This window comes from Triturus cristatus, chromosome 8 (genome assembly GCF_964204655.1).
Source record: "Triturus cristatus chromosome 8, aTriCri1.1, whole genome shotgun sequence".
NCBI lineage: Eukaryota > Metazoa > Chordata > Amphibia > Caudata > Salamandridae > Triturus > Triturus cristatus.
In genome coordinates this window covers 221581987-221604650 of record NC_140591.1, presented here as the reverse complement: position 1 = coordinate 221604650, position 22664 = coordinate 221581987, and the positions used below count along the sequence as shown (strand labels likewise).

Here is a 22664-nt window from a genome sequence, read left to right as displayed (position 1 = left end):
AAGCCACAACCCCCGTAGAGGAATGGAAAATCCCCAGAAAAGGCAGCAGGGAGGTGGAGAATGAGAGGCTATTAGTCCAGCAACATTTTCAGCCAGAAACACAATACAGTGTCTAGGAATAGACATGTGTAGGCAGTGTAGAAATACCAAACAGTACCATGAGAAAACGACATCCCAAGAAGGAAAACAAAAAAAAAACGGCAAACCCACCAAAACAGCCCAACCCACCCACCCTGGGCCACAACAAAAAAAACAGTGAGCCATCATTCACCCCAAACAAGCCCCCCAAACTGAAAAGACTGAAAACAAAAATCATAAAAACACCAACCCACCCCACCCCACCCCAGGAACCCACAACTAGGAAGGGGAAAAACAAAAGTACAGTTGGGAATCATCCCTTGAGGGCATAGCGGGGCTAGGCATACCCCCTTGCAGTGAAGCAGGGTGGCCAAGCTTAGGTGGAGTCAGGCATCGCATAGAAAGGAGGGAAAATAACAGCAATCAACAAAGTCACTTCAGTCATTATCGCTGAGGCGGTCCGCAGCTTCGGAAGGGAATTTAGACGTTGGCTTACGGGACGATTTTTCGATCTTCTTGGCAAACGCCAGCCCCTCCCGAGGGTCGGGGAAGACAAGAGTCTTGGCTCCCTGGTGGACTCTGAGCTTCGCCGGATAGGCCAAGGAGTATGAGACGTTGTGCTTCTGTAGGATGCGTTTGGCAGGTAGGAATTCCCGCCGTGCCGCCTGAGCAGTCATGGTGTAGTCCGGGAAAAAGGAGAGGGTATTGCTCTGGTGGATGATGGTGCCCCTGTCCCGTGCAGCTCTGAGTATGGCGTCACGGTCCCAGAAATTAAGCAGTTTAGTAATGATGGGGCGTGGGGGTAGGCCGGGACCAGGACGAGGGCCCAGGGAGCAATGTGCATGCTCCACAATAAACACAGATGAGAGGACGTCGCCGAAGAGCTCCCTGACCAGTGACTCCACAAAGTCCTCCATACGGTTGATGCTGGTTGATTCCGGGAGGCCCGTTATATGGAGGTTACTTTGGCAAGAACGGGCCTCCAAATCCTCGTTTTTCTCCCGGATGACCGCCAAGATCTTGTCCATTTGCAGCAGCTTCGTACGGTCCTGCAGAGCGGCATCCTCTACATCGGAGACCTGGGACTCCACGTGTGTCAGGCGATTGTCATGGGTATCCACACGGGCCTTCACTGAGTCCAGCCGGGCCGACACCTGGTCCAGCTGGGTGGCTATGCCTGTAACAGTCGACTTCACGTCCAGCATGATCGCCTTCAGCGGTGGTGGAAGGCGATCTTGGGCTGCCTCGGGTCGGACTTTCCCATGGCGAGTAAAACGTCAAGCAGGCCAGCACTTCGATGATGAGGACCGGTGAACCTGGGCAAGCAGGGCCAGACCCGCGCCAACCACGCAGAAGACCACCAGTACAGCAGCATAGAAAAGTGCGGTCAGAGCGCCACCAGGATGAGTAAGGAGATAACGGTGGCCGCACTGTGGTAGTTGTGTTGGGCAAACAATGTCCTCCACCAGGGGGTAGGTCTAGCGGCAGCCGGCCAATGAGGGGCACCAGCCGGGTGATGTCCAGCATCTAACAGCACCCAAGACAAGTGTGGAGTGTGGTGCGGGGGTGCCACCAGCACATGGACCCCCCAGACGAAGGCAGAACGCAAGAGGGGGCCGGTCCCAACCGCAGCCCACTGACAAATGCGAATCACCGCTCACGGGCGGTCCCTCAAGACCCTCCAGGAGGAATGGAGCATCCGGGTGCGGGCGCCCCCCGCCGCCTGCGGGGAAGATCCCCACCAAGCAGGGAGATAGGGCGCAGGCGGGGCCCCCACCTCCAGTCAACTTCCAGGGGGCCCCCTGGACCTGCCACGCCAGCAGCAGGACAGGGAGGGCGCCCGCCGCGGGAAGGGCCCAGCGGAGGGCACAGTGACCAGCAACAAACACCGGGAGGCAGGCGCAGTCCCAATTCGCATCTTGAGCCCGGGGACCACGTCGGTGAGGCCTTGCAGTGCAGGATACCACTCAAACAGCCATGGGAGCCAGGCGATGGTGCATGTGGGTTGATGGGACCAGGCCCACAGCGACCGGGAAGCCGGAAGGCAGCTTCAGGGAGGGCCGCACCAGCGAGGTCGCAGAGACAGCCCAACAGAGTGTCCCAGCCCGGTCGGACGGAAGCTCGGTGCACACAGGGGAGGGCGCAAAGCACACAGGGGGGCAAAGTCAGCAGGGAAACACAGGGGGCCGCCGCCCCGTCACCGGGTCCAGGCGCCTGCAGCCACCAGTTAACACAGTCCGTGGAGGGTGTAGCGGAGCCTCGGCGGCAAGGCCGCGACTACCCAGACCCAGTGGTACGGCCTGTGGACCTCCAACCACGCCAGCAAATACCCCCCGAGGCGGCGCCACACACCGGGAGGCTGAACGGAAGTATCCTCGATCCCAGTCCACAACGGACGGCACCCGGAGCCAGCTCGGCCCCGGGAAGAGTTGATGCGGCCCACACAGGAGCCGAATCCCAGGCCCGGCGCCGCCTCCAGTGATGTCCCCCAGTCGGCCAGCCGTTGAGAAGCTCCGGACGATGCCTCTGGCTGTGGGGAAGAAGGATAGTCCGCTGGAGCGACAGGTAAGGCGCGATGTCTGCAGGATTATCACGGATTTTGAAGCTTGCCTGCCAGAGCCCACTTAATGTGCGGCCATCTTGCAGCCGGACAAGCCACACCCCCCCCCACATTGACAATGTTTATTGAAATTCACAACTTTTTACTGCTTCTAAACCTCTTCCCCCACCCCCCAAAGTAAACTATATGAATTTCCCAGATGCAACCAATTACTTAAAGAACAGGATGGGGGCTTGCTGAGATCTATTCTATAATTGTAGCAGAAGAGAAATTGCTGCATGCAATAAAATACACCCTCATTGGAACAGACAAACACGGTTCATTGCCTAGCTCAGAGGTACCCACAACACAAAATATGACAAATTATTAGACCAACTTCACTATATGGTCAGCTTCTTATTTGTATTTGGATGTTTCTTCCTTATTTGAATTTACCACCAACCTTCTATTTACCAAATTTTAAGGCTGCTTCCAGCTACTTTTAACTTTTAGAATAAATTGGAAAATTTAGCATAAAACTTCTCATAAGTATAGCACAGCCATTAGGCAACAATTCATTCCTGCCCCGAACTGGCCGGTATTTGAAATATATGTTTCAATACAGAGGATTTGTTCATTCTCTGTGTGCCATTTCATACAGCAGTCCATCTTCTGTGTGTGGATGGCTCTTAGGCAGTTTTTTGGATACGTTTGCTTTTCCCCTTCCCCCTTCTGTCAGGCCCACCAGCTTCACATTCCATTTTCTGTATCTTGTTTTCAGTTCAGATGCATCCGTATAACCTCTAGCAAAAAGTATGTCATATTTCATAGTTTGGTTTTATTTATTTAGCTAGCTCCTTGCTTAAAATTGAAAGGTTGAAGTATCCCCCAGTTGGAATACAACTCTTATGAGCAATTATCAACAATTCTCAGTTGTCAGTAAATAGTATGGGAGAGTGAATACCCGTCTTTTAATTTTTCCACTTTTACCATTTTCTTACAGGAATATTCTTGAATCCTTGCATCAATATCTGCCACTCTTCTTACTATCCTAAGCGTATCCACCTAAGCTAATGAAAACTATCCATTTCCAAATAGGTATGTGTTTCAAGGCCTGGCATGGTGTGCACCCCTTGGTGCCTTGCTTACAAAAGGCACAAAAGTTGAATGTTCATAAAATAAATTGCATTTGTTTGCCTCCTGTTCATCCGTTGAGCAAGTCATGTACACAGAGTTCTATGTTCATCATGTTCAAGATTATTTAACCGGATTACCCTGGTGACTTGAGTGCTTGTCCTCATGTGCGACCGATTGGGGTGCGCTTGGGATTACTTTAAGGGACCTTGATAATCTAACTGTCTGGGACAGATGCAAGAGAGCATCAGAATTTGTACTCATATGTTTGTGACAAGCATTGTATCCCAGAAACTCAATATTGTCAACTCGAGCTTTGAATTGTATCGTTTCAATTTGATTGTTAAAATAAAACAGAAATAAGAATAAAAAAGATTCTTTTATCAGGATGGCCTCCAATTCTATTTGTTCACTCTAAATATGATCTTCCTAATTCTTTGCATTCACTTGGTTCACACACATGCTTTCTTTCTGAAGACATAAACTACACTTAAAATATAGACAAAGCCTGTAGGCTCTGTATGTCCCATTCTTAGTTACACTAATATATCTGGTCTGCAAATGAACAAGCAATGGAAATTGTTATGTACCAGCTGAAAGGCATTCTCTAATTCCAGTTGCTAGCTTTGTTTTGCCAACACATTATACACATGTAGGTACTGGAAATAAAAAACTGCACCATAGTTATGCCAATGATCGATTTATGAGCCAGTGAAAGATGCTAAATCAGGCAAAGTAATAGAGGGTTACCATGAACCAAAACACACACAGGTGACCTGCAATGGGAGACTACAAACAGGAAATAATGGTTTACAGTAGATCAAAAAACCATCCTGTTTTTCTTCTCCTAAGGCAAGGGTTGTATCTTCAGCGAATGTCCACCACATACACAGGGGGAAAAATGTCAATGTAAAGGTCTGTGCAGATCAATTATTACAAAAGAGCATATATATGGGTACAGGAAGAAGCACCCAAAATATTGTTACTTCTTGCAATCAAAATCACTTTGATTGAAAACACACAATAATGAAAAACAAGCTTTGAAAAAGCTAACACTGTTCACATGCAACGGCACATTAAAGCCAGACCTACTGAATGTGTATTTTCTTTCAACTTTACGTTGTTGTAAAGTTCTTCCAACGGTTTTAGGTTTTGGTTGTTTTGCAGATTAGTAAATGTACCATTTAGAAATATTTTACTATATTCTGTTGTAACTGATAACGGGCATGCATCAGGAGTGTATCTCTTCAATCTTTGTAATGGTTGAAATACTGTATGACTCTTAGAGAATTATTCTGAAAAGGCACTGCAAAGCCAATAGCTGTGACTTTTTAGGTCTCGCCTGGCGTTAGCAGCACGCATGCACTGCTCTTGCCATGCAAAGGCCTTTTGGAATCAATACACTTTCGGAAGGAACTTTAAGCCCTGCTCTTGTTTTCAATTGGCTCGCGTCATCGTTTATGTTAAACGCTGGCGCGTGATTGAAAACCGGGCTTTGAGGTTCCCGCCTTGTCCACTTTTAGGACGGCCCATGTGGACAGGCCGACACCATCTTTGTTTCGCATTACGTAGGAGGGTGTGCTGGTAGCTTGCTCCTCCCTTCCCTTCACCCATCCCAAACCAACCTTCCCAGAGTTGCGCTCTTTATTTGCGCGCTGGGCTTCCGGAGGCGGAGGGCAAAGTTAGCCACGTTTTATTTAAAATTCATGTCACTTTACTTGCAAATTCTTCTATTGTACAGTTGTTTTCTGGCACTCTTCGCAGCCCTCAGATTTTCATGTCGATTGCCTTCGTTAAGGGCCACTGCACCCATCCATATGAGCGTAGCCTTGAATGGGAACCAAAACCACTAACAGTGGGGTTCACTCGGTGCACACAGGCAGTCAGGGGTGCATGCGGGGCAGAGAAGGTAGAAAAGACAGTGCTGGCTGTTTCGTGTTTATTTACAAAGTGAGAAGTATATTTACGGAATCTGCTCAGTTAAATCCATTGACTAAAAGTTCCCTTGTTGTAGCAGCTAGAGGACGGAGGGCATTGAGCTGTGGCTCTCAGTGGAGCTGCTTGCATCTGAATCCGGCTCCTTCATGGCAGATGGAAATTCAGTTGATTTGTTCGCACTCCCTCTGTAGTGCTTTTATTTGAGATGGGTTCTCTGCGTTTATTCTCGTGTTCTCTTCTTACCCCATGGCCAGTTTGCTGGGCACACGCATTGCAGAAATGCTGTTCGTTTTCTTATGTTAATTATTCTGTTTCTCCTAGCTGTCATGAGCACAATTTTATCATGCCCAGTCTTTACAGTCATCACCAGCAACTATAAATGAATATGTAGTTTCACTTTTTCCATCACATGTTCGGGCATACAAGTCCCAGCATGCTTCTTGTTGGCTGAATGACAAGGCGGGGCTACGAGTCGTCTCCAGGACGCATGGTACAGGTACTTACTTGCACTGCCTTCCTTATACGACAGCCCAATCTCCATCCACATTGTACCTGGGAGCTCTTAGCAAAGTATAACAGCAAATTGAAAGGACGCTGCTCACCTTTGCATTAGTACATATAGACACGATGCGTCGTTTCTGCCGGACCAGAAACAACTCTCAAGTTTTCCAAGTCCACGTTTACGCCCCTCCATCAATACCTTTTTATTTATTAGTTGGAATTCTGATGTGCACCTGTTTATTTTTTTAAAACAGGACTACAAATACCAGAATGCCTATAAAAAACGTCTTTGGACCACATTAAATATTAAAGCACTGACCCGGGAAACCTGGGAGCGCTTTAGACGCAATAATCATGCGGGGAAAGAGAGGCCGGGCTGTCAGAAACTTGCATCCGCCCAGATATAACTGTAAAGATATCACATGAACAATTGAGACTTTGGAACCCGGACCTACAGTTCGGTATCGCCTTACTGATGGCAGAGAACCTCCGCATTGTAGATTTATTTTTTAAAGGATGTAAACCCTGACTAGCCATGCTTAATCTACTCCGGACCTGTACTGCCAGACATGGAGTCCCACATGGAGTTTGCCTCTTTTTTTATTTGTATTATTAAATTTAGAGTGCGGAGGTCGTCTGCAAGGCAGTATCTACCTATAGAGAGTTGGAGAGAAGGAGCAGAGCCATTCTGCGCAAAGGCCATATGGTCAGTTGTCTATGACACACGCTGCTGGGTGTATCGCTCACCAACCTGTGTTACTTGTCTAGGGTGGCCACCTACCATGGATGCACATTCTGGGCAATGACTATAAAAAACAAGCATTTGCAATGCAATAGGTCTTGCATTTACGCAAATTTAAGCTCTTGGCATTGTAAATAACAATGCATTTTATTTATGTTTCAAAAACCAAAATATAAATAAAAACCATTGTCATTTACAATGCCAATAGCTGAAACTCGCGTAAATGCGAAACCTGTTGCATTGCAAATGCTTGTTGTTAGGAGATGCATGTGGCAAAAGTTGGTGACCATGTATGTGTTGCCCCTAATTGTCTCGAAAGGGACAGGGCAACATATTGTATTGAAGAAACTTTTGACTAAGGGTGAGTACTTTGCTTGCACCTTTAAAAAACGTGTGTGTGTATGTGCATCTTATTTTGTGAACACAAAACACTCTCAATTCAACATGTTATTATGACAGCATAGTGAAATAGATTAGCACAAGGATGATTAGTGAGTGGCACAGAATCTTAATATAACATCTTAAGGATGTAAATAGTAAACACTATCTAAACAAAACAAAACAAAAACATTAATCAGCAAACAAAAAGTTGTTGTGTCAGAAAAAATAAATACATCAAAGAACACATGGAATCTCTCAGTTAACCCCTTCGCTGCGGTGCGAATTCTGCCGCGGCGCTGGGGTGGTGCGGGGTGAGCGCGGCGCCGCCATGCTCATGACGGAACCACGCCGTCATGAGTCACGGGCGAGCTGTGCTCATGACGGCGTGGTTCCATCACGACTCCGCCCACTTGCATTGTTCGCCCGCACAGGCGGGGAATCAGTGTCGCGTGGGCGGAGCGGCCGCAACGGCCGCAGTTATGACGGAACCGCGCCGTCATGAGCACATGCCGCCCGTGGCTCAGGACGGCGTGGTTCCGTCATGAGCACGCAAGGGGTTAAAAGCTACACGTCATTTGACATCTGCACTTTAACAAACGAGATACCTAATGCCCGGCACCAAAACCTACAGAAACACTAATGGGACCAAGTAAACATTCACAAGATGCCATAGACTTGATGTGCAGTCCATCTAAGCCAATGCTCTTCAAACTTTTTAATTCAGCACCCCACCTATGGAAGAAAAAAATAATCACCGTCCCCCCTCAATTTTTGACAGTTATTCCATTAAACTGCCAATGTTTAAATATGTCTAGACTTATTTCAACATTGCATTTAATTTCTATTATCGTTTAAAAAAAAAAATTAAAAATACATGATTGCCAAACATACTATTTTGATCAGGCAGGCTTACTAACATGTAAAAATATCCGCAGTGTGATTCCTAGAAATGGGGGTTTTAACGAATATTTGGAGTCCCTTCCCTTTTGACACCTTCTCCCATCGGGATATGAATGGCAAAAGATGTTAGTGATGGCCCATTACAGAGCAGCTTAATGCTGCTAATTTTTTTCTGCTGAAAACAAAACACTGTTATCAGCATAATGTTTCTTTTGGCCAGAGCTTGGCGCCCCCCTGAGATCACTTGATGCCCCCCAGTTTGAATACCCCTGATCTAAGCAATGGCAAACCATGCAAAACATATAAAAAACAATAGCTGAATCATGAGGGCCCAAAAGGATACTCTCTGTATATTTTTAAGGTATGCCTAGACAGCACATGCACTGACTCTGTGAGACCTTTGCTTTTTTATCAGTGGGCTTAGAGACCGCCATTGCTTACAGTTGATTGGCTTCATTGTCACTCCCCTTTTCTTGCGGTTATTAATAAGCTACCGTAGGCTTCCTTCCTCTCTGTGCGTTTGTCCCTCCCCTGGAGCATGGACGCATTACTTGTCATTCCACTACTCATTTTTGTAGGAGCTGCATTTTATTTTGAGTTTAAACACTCTACCAGAGCGTGCCTTTTTCAGGTGGCTCCCTCATGCATTTCTCCCCCTGCCATTGACCATCTTCTTACGCCCTCTCCTTCCTTAGGTGCCTCTATCCTGCCCCCGCCATCTGCCCCCTCCCTCCATTGTTTTCCAGTTGCTTGTCCCCAATCCTTCTGTAGTTGCCCGTGTTGCTTGCCCCACCCCCCTCCTCTGTTGCTGCCTGTGCTGTTTGCTGCTTGATCTCAGCTGCCCTCCCTCCAGTAGTTGCTTCCCACTCTCTCCCAGCAACCCTCTGTTGTTGCTTTCTGTCTTCCCTCCCAGCCACCTACTGTCATTCTGTTGCTGATTGCCCCCTCCCTCTTAGACACCCTCCGTCCTCTCTGTTTGCCCACACCCACCTGCTGTTCCACCTTCCATTGTTGCTTGGACCCACCTCTTTCATTGTTGTCCGAGTTGCTTTACCCTCCACCCATCCGCCCTCCTTCTGTTGTCTGTGCTGTCCCCTCACCATAACAAAAAACAAAGCGCTGTGATATGGACACCGGTGGGAACGTCATAGTGCTTTTTTTTTTTACTTCCAACTGTGCTGCACAGTACATGGTTAAAACACTGACAAAGACAAAACCTCACACAGGTGCGACCTACTGGCTTTGCCAATGCTTTCGTTCAGAACAGATGACATGAGCTAGTCTGCACTGCTGAAATTTCAAAAGGCAGAACTAAAAATGCGAACGAATGAGAGAAGAACTGTGGAGGGTCAATAAGAGGTAAAAGATTGCAATGTGTCTGTTGTGGGGTTAGTAGTAAAACAGCTATGTGCTTTGAAATTGTTTATAGCCCAGTGGTGTAAATTGTTTTTCCTTAACAAGGCTTTAATTTGTGACTAATACAAACTTTCTTTAGGTTTCACAGGCTCAGCTTGTGTGTTTTTCTGGAAGCCTAATGTGTCTGCTGTGCAACGTGCATTACATTTAAAACCTGCAGGAGGTGCATATCTGCTTTGGAGCTTAATATTACGATGTCCAGACAATTGTGTGACCGACACCGTAATAGGATGGAATCCGCCCCACTATTAGTTGGCGTTTCCACCCACAGTATTGGGATGCGATCGCCCTATGGATGGTTGGAAACAACCATTTTTCTATTGCAGCTTGGGCGGCGGCCGAAAAAGGGCCTCATCACAAGCTGCAATAGAAAAATTGATGTTGTCAAACTTCCCTGCACCGGTTGGCAGGCACCACAGGTGCCTCCCAGGCCCCATAGCAGAGTGCCAGGGGCATAGGGGCCCTGCTAGGGCCCCCCAATGTCACTTTCCGCCTGCCTTTTCATGGTGGGGGGACCGCTTGAAAGGATGCAAGTTCTGTGAGATGTGTGTGATCGGTGAGGGGCATTGCCCACCCAGTGAGTGGTTTTAGGGTTACAGAATGGTGCTCGCTGCATTATGCATGTGCCACTGAATTGTCTTTGGGATTCCACTTTAAGTGTTTGTGTTGTTGGTAATGAAAGGGCCAGGTCCATTAGTTCTAGACCTATTCTAGATACACAAATCAGATGATTCTTTTTCGCAGCATGAAAGTGTAGAGGGGAGAAAATCGTTAATACACAGCCAATTAATCAACAATTCTTTTTAACGCATAATAATCCACGGACAACTAGATTAAGTTAGTTAATTTAGTACAAATCCAAGAATCGAAGGTTGATAAATGTAGAGCAGAAATCAATCCCTACTCTAGCTCTAAGGTGACATCCCTACATAAGCATTTTCAGTGGAATAAGATAAAGGTGTCAGTGTGTGGAGTCTTCCTAAGAAGTTTCTCCACCATCAGTGTGTCAAGTAGCATAAAGCCACTATCAAAAGAAAGACCGCGTTCAGAGATGCTCTCTCTCTCCTAAGGCAAGAAAGAAGTGGGCACTTTCCCTAATTCCAACAAACAGTTATCCGCAGGTAGTATTTCCCATGATGCACTTCGCATCACGCCATCCACTCTAGCTGCAGTTCGGGATGTATTTTTCCACGATTTTGTCAATGAGCCTTCATCGTAACAAGTTGTCCTTGGTTCCCATGCCTTCTCCTGTGTGAAACCGTCTCTGTCTTTATCACCTCCAACTCATGAAATTGTAACCTCTTCTCTCCTTGCCTATCTTGTTTAACAAAGACATTACTATTCCTAAAGAATGCATTCCCCACCTGCAATGGAAACATGAGAAAGAACAGAATCTGCAATGCACATTAAACTCAACTATTAATCTAAAGGAGAGTTTCCAGGGACTTGCATTTCAGGCCTATGACTTCTGCTAACATAAGACGTGTCTCTTTCAGCAATACAATTTGCATAACCATTATTAGCATTTCAATTAATACATTTATCTCCTAATTAGAAAACGTCATTTGTCAAGCACAATTTATTAATGAGTAGTGTCAGCTTCACAGCAGGAGTTTCACATGTTAACGTTTTTCTGCTAGTCACATTTATTTCCTACGTTACTTCTCCATGACATTTATCCATAACTAAAGCATGTCAAATAATTGCGTTAATACGGTTCACAATTCTAATGCCTCATGTTAACATAATTTGAATGGTTATATGCGGAAGCGTTCTACACGTGATTATGATGCATCCCGACAATTTAAATGAGATTTCCGCTTCATCAGTTACATCCTGCATGCTACGTATGTTTTTGTTTTGAACTGAAAAAAATCCTTAATAATCCTCAACTTTATGCTGGACTTTGATCCTGGACAGTACTCCACTGTCTTTCGGCTATGTTCGTGCCGTAGAAAGACACATACATACGTACATGCATATATTCAGACATATATACCTAACAATTAGTTCGCTCCAAATGATTAACTTGTTTCTATTCCCGATCTTAAGAGTCAAACAGTAAGTTGGGGTGACTACAAACTGCAGTGATAGCACACATGGCTGTGTGTGATTTCATAGAAAGAAATTTCCTGGAATACTATTAGTATGAAACCATTTCACCTAACTTGTTTAATGGAAAATTACAGGATGAATGGCATTTACCATTTCATAGAAATCAATTCATATATGTCTTTTTTTTCGAGATTGCATTTTGCATGCTTATTTTTTAGGCGCAAATGCAATGTTTTTACATCTTACTTTCAGAAATATTTTTGCTTGTGATATTTATTTCAGTGCTTTACTTCATGGGACATAACTTCGGATTCATATCTTTTACATTGTCAATATCTTTGAAAGCTTATAATTTGCGTATCCCTCACCACCCGTAAACACCATCCATCCACGACCCTCTCAAAACTCCTAAACACCATCTATTCTTGCCCCCTACAAATACCTCACTATGCCTAACCTACACCCATCCCTAACGCCAAAACTCCACTCATTCCTGAACCCTAAAAACACTTTCTATGACTAAACCCTACCCCTGCCTGAAGCTTTAAAACTCATCACCACCCATCTCTGACCCTTAAAAATCCCTGACCACTTCTAAACAATACTGGACCCAGATCACTAAAAACCCTTCACCACCCCTAACCACCTTCACTCCAGATGCCTAAAAGTTCCTCATCAGCCTTAACCCCCACCTGTCCCAGAACCCGAAACTGCTTCCTACATCTAAACTCCACCCATCCCTAAATCCTTAAAACCCCTCACTACCCGAAACTCCACGCATCCCTGACCCTGATATCTCCTCACCACCCCTAAAGTCAACTCATTCCTGAACGCTAAAACCCTTCACCACTCCTAAACTTTACCCAGCCCTGAATCATAAAAACCCATCACCAACTCTAAATGCCACCATTCTGTGGACCCTAAATACCCTTCAACACCCCTAGGCTCCGTCCAGCCCTGGCCTCTACAAGCTACTCATCACCCCTAAACTCTACTCATCCGTAAACCTAAAAAGTCCTCACCACCTCCATACACCACCCATTCCTGATCACTAAAAATCCTCACCAACTCTAAATTCCACCAATCCCTGAACCCTTAAAACCCTTTCTACACCTGAACTCCACTAATCTCTGACCCCTAAAAACACTTCATCAACTCTAAACATCTCCCATCCTTGAACCCAAAACCCCCTCCCTACCACCTCTACACTACACCCCTGCACAAGACATGCCTCCTTTATTTCTGAGCTGTCTTTCCAGAAAAGATATATGCTATCTGTGTGAGCATTTGTTAATCCTTTACTTTACAGTGCCGTGGTTCTACGGGCGAGAGAGGCTTGTAAATGTAATTGTTAATGTAACAATGTTTATTAGATAAAATATCAAGCTTCTCCCCATGCTCTTTCGGGTGGTTCTCCCCACACTCCTAGTTGCTCCCACCCTCGTGCTAGATGATCCGCCCCTTCTTTGGCTTCCTGAACCTCAAAAGTAATATTCTTTTTTAGTCTCGTCTGAGGCAGCGCGCATGCGTAGTCTTTTTGAGATATAGTGTATTTTAAACACACTCAAAAAGGACTTAAAGCCCAACCATTACTTACCATTGGTTAGCATCTTCATCACTCTCACTTCTTTGATCCTCATCAGTCAGCTGGGCTGGTTTCATTTTGCCAGCCGGCATGGTTCCAAGCAGCTTTAACAGGATTTGCTTTTCACATATTTACATTACAAAAACTCACACAGACACTTGAGTTACATCTTTTTAGATTACACACACACCCACACACACACACACATGCACAGCAGCTTCATGCTGACACATATCACATGAATCCCTTAACTCCACACAATGCCACTTTACTCCCCAACACCCTACTCCACGCTACAACACAACTTCACGGTAAGCCAATCCACTCTAAGAAACTCAACTTTATTCTATGCCACTCCAATGTAGGTCACTCCACTCTACGACAGTCTAGTCCGTTCCACAGCACTCTACAACACTCCACTCTATGCCACTCCTCTCTATGACACTCTACGGCACTCTATTCCACTGTATGCCACTCCACTCCACTCCACTTTACTCCACTGTAAGCCACTCCACCCTTCTCTGCTGTATGCCACTCAACTGTACGGTACTCTACTTCACTCTACTTTATGAAAATCCCCACTACACCACTCTACTCCACTCAACAACACTCTACGCCACTCCACGCTGCACCATTCTACACCACTACACTCAATGACACAACGCTACTCCATTCTACACCACTCCAATCTACTCTAAGCCATTTCACTCTATGATACTCCACTCTACGACACTCCACGCTACGACACTCCACTCTACGACACTCCACTCTACGACACTCCACAACACTCCATTCCACTCGATAATTCACTCCACGACACTAACTTTTAGCCATTCTGATTAGCAGCCACGCTGGTGTACAGCATCGCTAAAACACATCGGCCAAGCCAATAGCACTTGCTTACATGAGACTTATTGGCTTTGCCGATTTTTTATTTTTTTTTAATATTAGATTTCTTTTTGGAGGGTTGGCAGCAAGTTGCTGTTGGCCCTTCAGCTTTCCAAAGAAAAATGCTTTTGCACTACTTCAGTCTCATATTTTTTTTAACTTAGCAATCTGTCTAGCCAAGTAGCTGTTGGCCCTTCCGCTTTTTGAAGGAAAACGCTTTCTCACTACTTCATTCTCATATTTGTTATTCTATTTATCAATACACAGAGGACTTGTAACAAATTATGCATGTGCATACCCCTAAAATGAAGTTGCTGCGTCATTGCGCTCTTTTCCCCTTGATGATACTGTACAGCAGCGGCATTTTTAGGTCTCGCCTGAGCCAGCGCATGCGCTATCTCAGGCGAGACATTTAGTAAGTGCGTTTGCAAAGTGCTACCCACCGGCTTTTGCTGGCCTAAAGCTTGCGTTCACGCGAGCGTGAATGTGCACAGCTGCCAGCTTTCAGCACCCAAGGCGCCATCTGGAGCGTGATTACTTTCTCTTTTGGCGGTGCTGCGCGCGCACCACACGCGTGTTTGCCGGCACGCGCGCACCCATGCTTTCACTTTTGCCGTTTTTTTTTTTTTTTACTTCTCGCTCTTCAATTGCAAAGCACCTTGAAGAGATCTTGTTTCCTACATGATACAGTGTACACCAGAATTGTGTTCTTCCTGCAAAATACATTTTGTTTTCTTTATCTAAAAATGTTTGATCATGTTTTTATTTATCCACTCTGTGCGCAAAGGCCTGTTTTATGAATTCTGAATTAAATGGAAAAGGTCTGGTACACCTTTAGATTCTGTAAACTATCTGCCCTTCTCGCACCTATGCACCACATATCAGACACCGCTGACACGTTACACTTTGCATACCACTTGTCTCCTGAGAGTCTTTGTACTATGCCCCATGGCAGCCTGTTTACATTCTGTGCACTACTCGACATCGCTTTAAATCGTACGGTCAATATCTGCCAATGCCCTTCGCTTGTGATTTACACCCTTTCTATTCTATACAGTATCTGCCACATTACATTCTGCTTGTGCCCAAATTCAATTTGGTTCGTTTGTGGGCTATATTCTCATATCAGACCCACCGCATGCTCTATTGTCTGTGGTGCTTTTTATGGGTCTTGGCTGAAATCGCTGCCCCAGGGATTTATTATCCGCTTTCTAACCAGAAAAGGACTTTGCGTTCCCACCTGTAATAAGGGATTTGCTGTCTGGCAGGTTTGTACCCAAGTGGAACAAAGAAGTGACGTGGGCTCTTCGTGCCCAGAGGGAGAAGCACACTTTTGGGAGGTATTTGGGGTCTGTGTCACTATTTCTGTTAGAATCCTTCCTAGCTGCTTGAACACGCTCCCAACCCAGACATCTCTGACACATTAAGGTTCGAGCATTGAATTCTGCCATAAATACAGTCTGTCCGGGGACCGGCGCCAGAACGCGTGTACTGAGCGATTATAGAGTTCACGCGCTGCAGCTACCAGTGCACACATAATGCACAGCGAGTGAAGCGCACACAGCCCTCATTGTCCCTCGGTTAAAGGGCTGCCCAGTAATCGGAAAATACAATCACTGCCAATGAGTACAGTAATAGACCAATACGTGCATTGTCCAGTGACTGCAGTGGACGCCTACTGCTTTATGAGTAGAGTACACGCGCTGCCCAGTAACTAAAGTGTACCCCCAAGACCCAATGCAAGGGGTGCACAGGAATTATCAATGATTGCAGTGTGCGTGCAGTGCTCTGTGAATGTAGCATTCGCTCACTGCTAATTTACTCACAGTTAATTAAAACCATTCAAATATATTTCATCCTTACATATTGAACGGCATATGTTAGATCATCTATTTCATTCTGCAGTGCATAATCGGTCCATGCATTTTGAAACCACATTAATGTGTTTTACAAATCTGCTGATTAAAATGCCGTCTGAGCTACTAAAATAATTAACAAGCATTGGCAAAGCCAATAGATCGCTCCTATGTCAGAGCTATTGGCTTTGCCAATGCTTTTTAGCCATATTGTAGAGCAGCGTGGCTGCTGTGCAGCAGGGCTAAAAAATATTTTTTTAAAGCGCTATATACGTCATGAAAAATATTAATATCATGCAAGAAGATTTAAAAATAATTTTAAGCCATGCTTCGAAGCAGCCAAGCTGCTCTACGACATGGCTAAACAAGCATTGGCATAGCCAATAGGTCTCGCCTTTTGGACCTTTTTTTAAAAATATATTTATAATTTGTTATTATTATTAATGACATACATTGTCTAAAACAAAACCTCAGCATACAGATTCCAACATAGCCAACGCTACTCGACAGTACATCGCATATTATTTGTATCACCTTCAATCATATTGTTACATGTTATACATTCACGCGCAGCTAATTAGTTGAATTCGCTTTAAGATAGTCCACCAGGAACATCCAGTGGTCTTGTGGCTTAGAGCCAGTGGGTAGCTCTTCCTCACATGTTTTCAGGGTGTCTTTGCAGTAGGCCATATCCTTAAGCCATTGCATGGTTTTGGTGTTTCCCTGCTGCCCCAGTGTAGCGAGATTCTCCGTTTAGCTAAAAGGATGGCTGCTATACAAAATTTGCGCTTCATAGCACGGATAACCTTGATTAGTCCCAGGAGACATGTTTGTATCGTACAGTCAATAGTAACTCCTACCATTTTACCCAGTATCTCCACAACCTCTGTCCAATATGTTCCAATTAGCGTACAGTACCAGGCAAGTTGAATAAAATTGGCATTGTCATTACCACATCTTTGACATCGTGCATCTGTGCTGAGACCATATTTATATAATCGGGCCGGGGTATAATATATGTCTGATGTAGGTACTTGTAATGTAACAGGCGCAGATTGCCATTCGGGGTGAGCATACTAGTTATAGTACAACAGGTTTACCACTCCTCCTCTGTGAAAGGAGTGTCAAGCGTATTGTTCCAGCGTTCCCAAGCCTTATGCCTGTTATCAGCGATATCACCCTGAAGCTGTGTGTATGGTCGTGTCACCATATGCTTATTGTGCGGTGTAGTAATCAGGAGTTGCAGGGAATTTAGATGTGGCGGTTCGTTGGGATAGGTGGGATATAGTTTCTTAACAGCTGCCTGTAGCCTATGGTAGGTAAACTGGAAAAGTAACGTCTGATTTTGTATGTACCGCAATTCTTTAAGTTCAGCAAAAGTGCCATTAGTATACAAATCCTCCATTTATCTATGCCCACTTGCCTTAACAGGTCTGTTTCCACTTGTTCTTGGGTGACCGACAGATCTGGGTGGAATTGCAAAGGCATTGCTGGTGCGTATAGAGGTAGCTTATGTTCCAACTTCCCCATCTGTCGCCATGCTGCATTAGTAGCCTCTATGGTGTTACTGTGGTGAGCCTGCAGGGGGGCCCGTCGATGTGGCAATAAAGCATTCAGCAGGACTGGATGTGCATCCCCATCCTCAATCGCTATATGCGGCCAGAAGGGAACGTGGTGGTACCAGTAATGTGCATATTGCGCTTGGGCGCATAGGTAGTAGAGGAAGAGATCGGGTGCCTTGAAACCCCCTTTGGAGATAGGCAACGGGAGGGCTCGCAGTTCTATGTGAGCTTGTTTACCGGCCCATATTAGTCGAGTTATAGCGTTTGAGCGTTGAAATACAGCATTCAGTGGAGCAATGGGGATGTTGTTAAATAGCTATAGAAGCTTTGGGAGAATAACCATTTTGACAATGGTTAGTCTATCTGCAAGTGACAAAGGAAGCTGTATCCAGCGTCCGATCTTCTTCTCAAGCTTGCTGACCGTTGCCCCATAGTTCGAACGAATAGCTATTTCGGGTCACCTTTGGGACCTTATAAGTGTTTAGCCATGCAACAGTTAATGTTGTTGCACCAAGGATATTGTGCTGCATAACTAAATACTTATAAGGTCTCAAAAGCGAGACCTATTGGCTATGCCAATGCATGTTTACAGATGCTGTAAAGCAAGAATAAAAGGGACTGGCAGAGACAATAGTTTTCAATGCAAGACCTATTGCCTTTGCCAGGGCTTATTGACTTGAGACTCGCCCTAAAAAGTCTTGTCTCTACGAAAAAGTCCCTTATGGAAAACCCCGCGACCACTGCTCGAAGTGGTTTAGTGCAACTCCAACAGGCGAGACGTCAACGCGGGCCCTGCGTAAGTATTAACCCTGCTACTAAAAATACAAAGTAAACTGCACGCTCTGGAAACACGTGAAAATACGAGGCGTACGGCGCATACAGTTTATGCTACGAAAAATGTAACTAAAATTAAGAAAACGCACGTAAATCCAACTCTCTGTATAAATAAATCACTGCATCTGAAATGTCCAGTTAAGATTACGATAAGAGCATCCTGTCGGATGGTGTCCCGCGGAGATGAGGTAACGTCTGGGGCGGTACCTGCAGATGGCGCAGTGCAGCCTGCTTCCTGGGGCTGGCCCAGCAGGGAAGGGGGCTCTGCTGCGAGTGCCAGTGAGAGGATGGTCTGTGCAGTTACTTGTGTGTGTTTCAGGGGGCCCGATCTGTACTTGAGGGGGGGGGGGGGGTTACTCTTGTGTATTAAAGTGGCATTGTCTCTGCAGGCGGCACTTCTGGAGGACGCCGGGTGGTTGTATGGATTGAGAGGAGGTGTAAAATCGAGTCTGGACGCGTGCACACGCGTCAAGAATTCCAACTCAGGCGCGGACTCCTGCGCTCCGTTCTTGCACATAAAAACCTCTAACTCTCAAATGAAAATACGTGCAATAACAAGTCCTCCCCCGATTTCTGTAAACACTCCTCGGGCTTTAAGTGGGCCGGGTCCTGCCGGTGCTCAGCACCAGCAGTTCTTAAAAGCAAGTGCTGAAACGGGTCCCTATCGGGCTCTCCATTTTTGCCCTCACCCTCAGGGTGAAATAAACACAACTGCAGCAGTACCACGCTTCACTGCCTGTGATATATAACTTCAGAGGCTCGTAATAGCTCTTTCAGTCTCATCATAGAACTGAAGTATTTTCAATATTATAAACAAGGTTGCTGTAGTTGTTGCTTATTTATCCTATTCAACTAACAACCATTGACAAAGCCAACAGTCAGGACTTCTTGTAGGTGTAAATCATGTTACTTGTATTAAATATCTGGACGCAATGACAGCTGCAGCAAAATAGCAGTCAGACGGCACACTATGCTAAGCACAGATTTTTAGCATACCTGTTTTTAAGCCACGCCCTTAATAACATCAGACACGCCCTTTGAGAGACCCCCGCCCCCCTCAGTTTTTTCATCCCACTTAAAGACCTGAACTCCCTCTTGGACGATCCCAAAAGGTGACGTGTGTTGGGCATGTGTTAATAACAGATAGGAGCCTCGCATGGGCTGGGCTAGGGAGGCGGTGCGGGACAGCGCCCCCCTTCGGCGCCCGGCCTGAGTGTGCCTGTTGCTGCAGAGTGAGCGGGGGTGGTGTTAGGCTCCAGCCGAGCGCACCTGGCTCGTTGGCTCCTCTTACCCGTGCTGATTTCCTGCGCGAAGGCCAGCGAGATGAGCAGGATCGGTAGCCCGACGGCCATGCAGCTGACGATCTTGTCCAGGGCCAGCTCCTGCCGCAGCCCCTTGTACTTGTTATCGGACGAGTCCTTCAGCAGAAAGTCCGAGAAGACATACTGGGCGGCGATGCGCGCGATGGCCATGGCTGCGGGTCGGGCGCACCTGCCTGTCCCGGGGCTGCGGGTGGGCTGTGCCTGCCTGTCCCGGGGCTGCGGGTGGGCTGTGCCTGCCTGTCCCGGGGCTGCGGGTGGGCTGTGCCTGCCTGCCCAGGGGGCTGCGGGTGGGTTGTGCCTGCCTGTCCCGGGGCTGCGAGTGGGCTGCGCCTGCCTGTCCCGGGGGCGGACTGGGTACCTCTGAGCGGAATGGTGCGGGCTTTGGCTGTTGGGCAGTGACAGAGCACGTGTCTGACTCTGTCCCATACACGCTCAGTGGCTCGCCGCTCCCCCTTTCCCTTTCACCTCAGCTTCCCTCTATTCCCGGTCTGCACATCACTGACGGCCGCGTGCTCTTTACAAACAAACAAGCACAAATTAGTGCCAGTAACACCGCAGCTCTCGCTCCAAAAACAGCCCCCTAACACGTCTATACACCGACTCAGGGTGGTGGTAGAGACCAGAACACAATTACCTCAACATGACCGTATTCTGAACACTCAATTGATAGACGACTATGACAGCACAGTTTCCACCCTCTTATCTCACGTGCGTGGCACGTTCATGTCAACAAAGCTCATTGTTTTTATTATTATATTCAATGGAACTAAACGAATTGAAATGACGATGTATAGAGGTGCTGCCAAAGATAACACAAGGATTATAATCAACGACCAACAAAGCAGGATCTGTACTCATGGTACCGCTTACTGAGACCACGACAATGTACATTGCAGCGCTGTGGCATTTTGAAATCTGCAGCAGAGGCGAGGCGCTTTTCGTGACCAGGCATAATAACGATAAGGATTGTAGTGTTTTTAGGTCTCGCCTGAGACAGCGCTTTAGCGTTGCTCTGGCGAGACTTATAGTAAGCGAGTTTTGGAAGTGCAAACAGTGGCTTTTCAGGCCTCCAAATACAGTGCATGTGCGTCGGCCGGGCGCGCGCACCATTTGGAGGCCTGAAAGCACTCGTTTCCTTTCACTTTCGCGGCCCGCACGGCCGCTTTGTCTATGTTGCTTTCCTCAACCCCCCATACCCTCCTTCTCAATTGCGGCGGTTGGTTTCGCTTCGCACTTGTTTTATTTAGTTAGGACACATATCGTTGATTCATGTCGGGTGTTTGAATTATCTAGAGACATTATATAGAGTGCACTAATGCGTTTTTACCTATTCGCTTTATTTTAGCATTTCCCCCATTCAATTTAAATTTTGTGGTTTTGTGTGTTGTGATGAGTTACTTTTCTCATTTTTTTTGCATGCTTAAATGGGTTTACTCGGAAAAGACATTCCTTCATTTTGGATCAAAGGCAATTACAGTTCTTTCATAATACATTCTACCCCGGCACGGGACACGGCCTTCCCTCCACGAGCGCCCCTCTGTTAATGGCTGGCAGGACTGAGTTTAATATGCATCCCGCCATTGTATTTGTTGGGGGACAACCTTTACAACGCAACTGTTACAACGCACTACACTTACAACGCATTTTTTACAACGCATAATCCATTACAACGCACTACACTTACAACGCATGACACTACAACGCATTTTTAAAAACTACCTTTACAACGCATACCATTACAACGCCTACCATTACAACGCATAATATTACACTACACTATCCAACACTTACCCTACTGTTGCACCCCCTGGAGTTAGAATAGTAATTTTTACCCCTATACTATCCAACACTTACCCTACTGTTGCACCCCCTGGAGTTAGAATAGTAATTTTTACCCCTATACTATCCAACACTTACCCTACTGTTGCACCCCCTGGAGTTAGAATAGTAATTTTTACCCCTATACTATCCAACACTTACCCTACTGTTGCACCCCCTGGAGTTAGAATAGTAATTTTTACCCCTATACTATCCAACACTTACCCTACTGTTGCACCCCCTGGAGTTAGAATAGTAATTTTTACCCCTATACTATCCAACACTTACCCTACTGTTGCACCCCCTGGAGTTAGAATAGTAATTTTTACCCCTATACTATCCAACACTTACCCTACTGTTGCACCCCCTGGAGTTAGAATAGCAATTTTTACCCCTATACTATCCAACACTTACCCTACTGTTGCACCCCCTGGAGTTAGAATAGCAATTTTTACCCCTATACTATCCAACACTTACCCTACTGTTGCACCCCCTGGAGTTAGAATAGCAATTTTTACCCCTATACTATCCAACACTTACCCTACTGTTGCACCCCCTGGAGTTAGAATAGTAATTTTTACCCCTATACTATCCAACACTTACCCTACTGTTGCACCCCCTGGAGTTAGAATAGTAATTTTTACCCCTATACTATCCAACACTTACCCTACTGTTGCACCCCCTGGAGTTAGATTAGTAATTTTTACCCCTATACTATCCAACATTTACCCTACTGTTGCACCCCTTGGAGTTAGAAAAGTAATTTTTACCCCTATACTATCTAATACTTACCTTAAATGCAATTTAATATTATGCGTTGTAATGGTATGCGTTGTAAAGGTAGTTTTTAAAAATGCGTTGTAGTGTCATGCGTTGTAAGTGTAGTGCGTTGTAATGGATTATGCGTTGTAAAAAATGCGTTGTAAGTGCATGCGTTGTAAAAGTGTGCGTTGTAACGTCATACATCCGTATTTGTTTACTCCTCACGTTAGCAAACCAAGCTTAGATGCCTGCAGTGAGATCAGCGGGGGAGCACTTCAAAGGGTCCGCTCCCCCGCCTGGAATGCGCTCCCCGCCCCTTCCAAGCGCACGCGCCACGCTCCGCCGGACTTGTC

The 22664-nt window shown here is 46.0% G+C and overlaps 1 protein-coding gene across 1 annotated transcript in view; it reads right to left on the bottom strand.

Annotated features, from left to right (window-relative positions):
* Positions 1-20178, bottom strand: part of LOC146801873 (pannexin-1-like) — an 88859-nt gene extending 68681 nt beyond the window's left edge. The window contains exon 1 of the mRNA XM_085624059.1: positions 19701-20178. Coding sequence (XP_085480185.1) covers positions 19701-20157 — 457 coding nt within the window. The 5' untranslated portion in view covers positions 20158-20178. The remainder of the gene's footprint in view (positions 1-19700) is intronic.
* Between the last annotated feature and the right edge of the window lie 2486 nt (positions 20179-22664).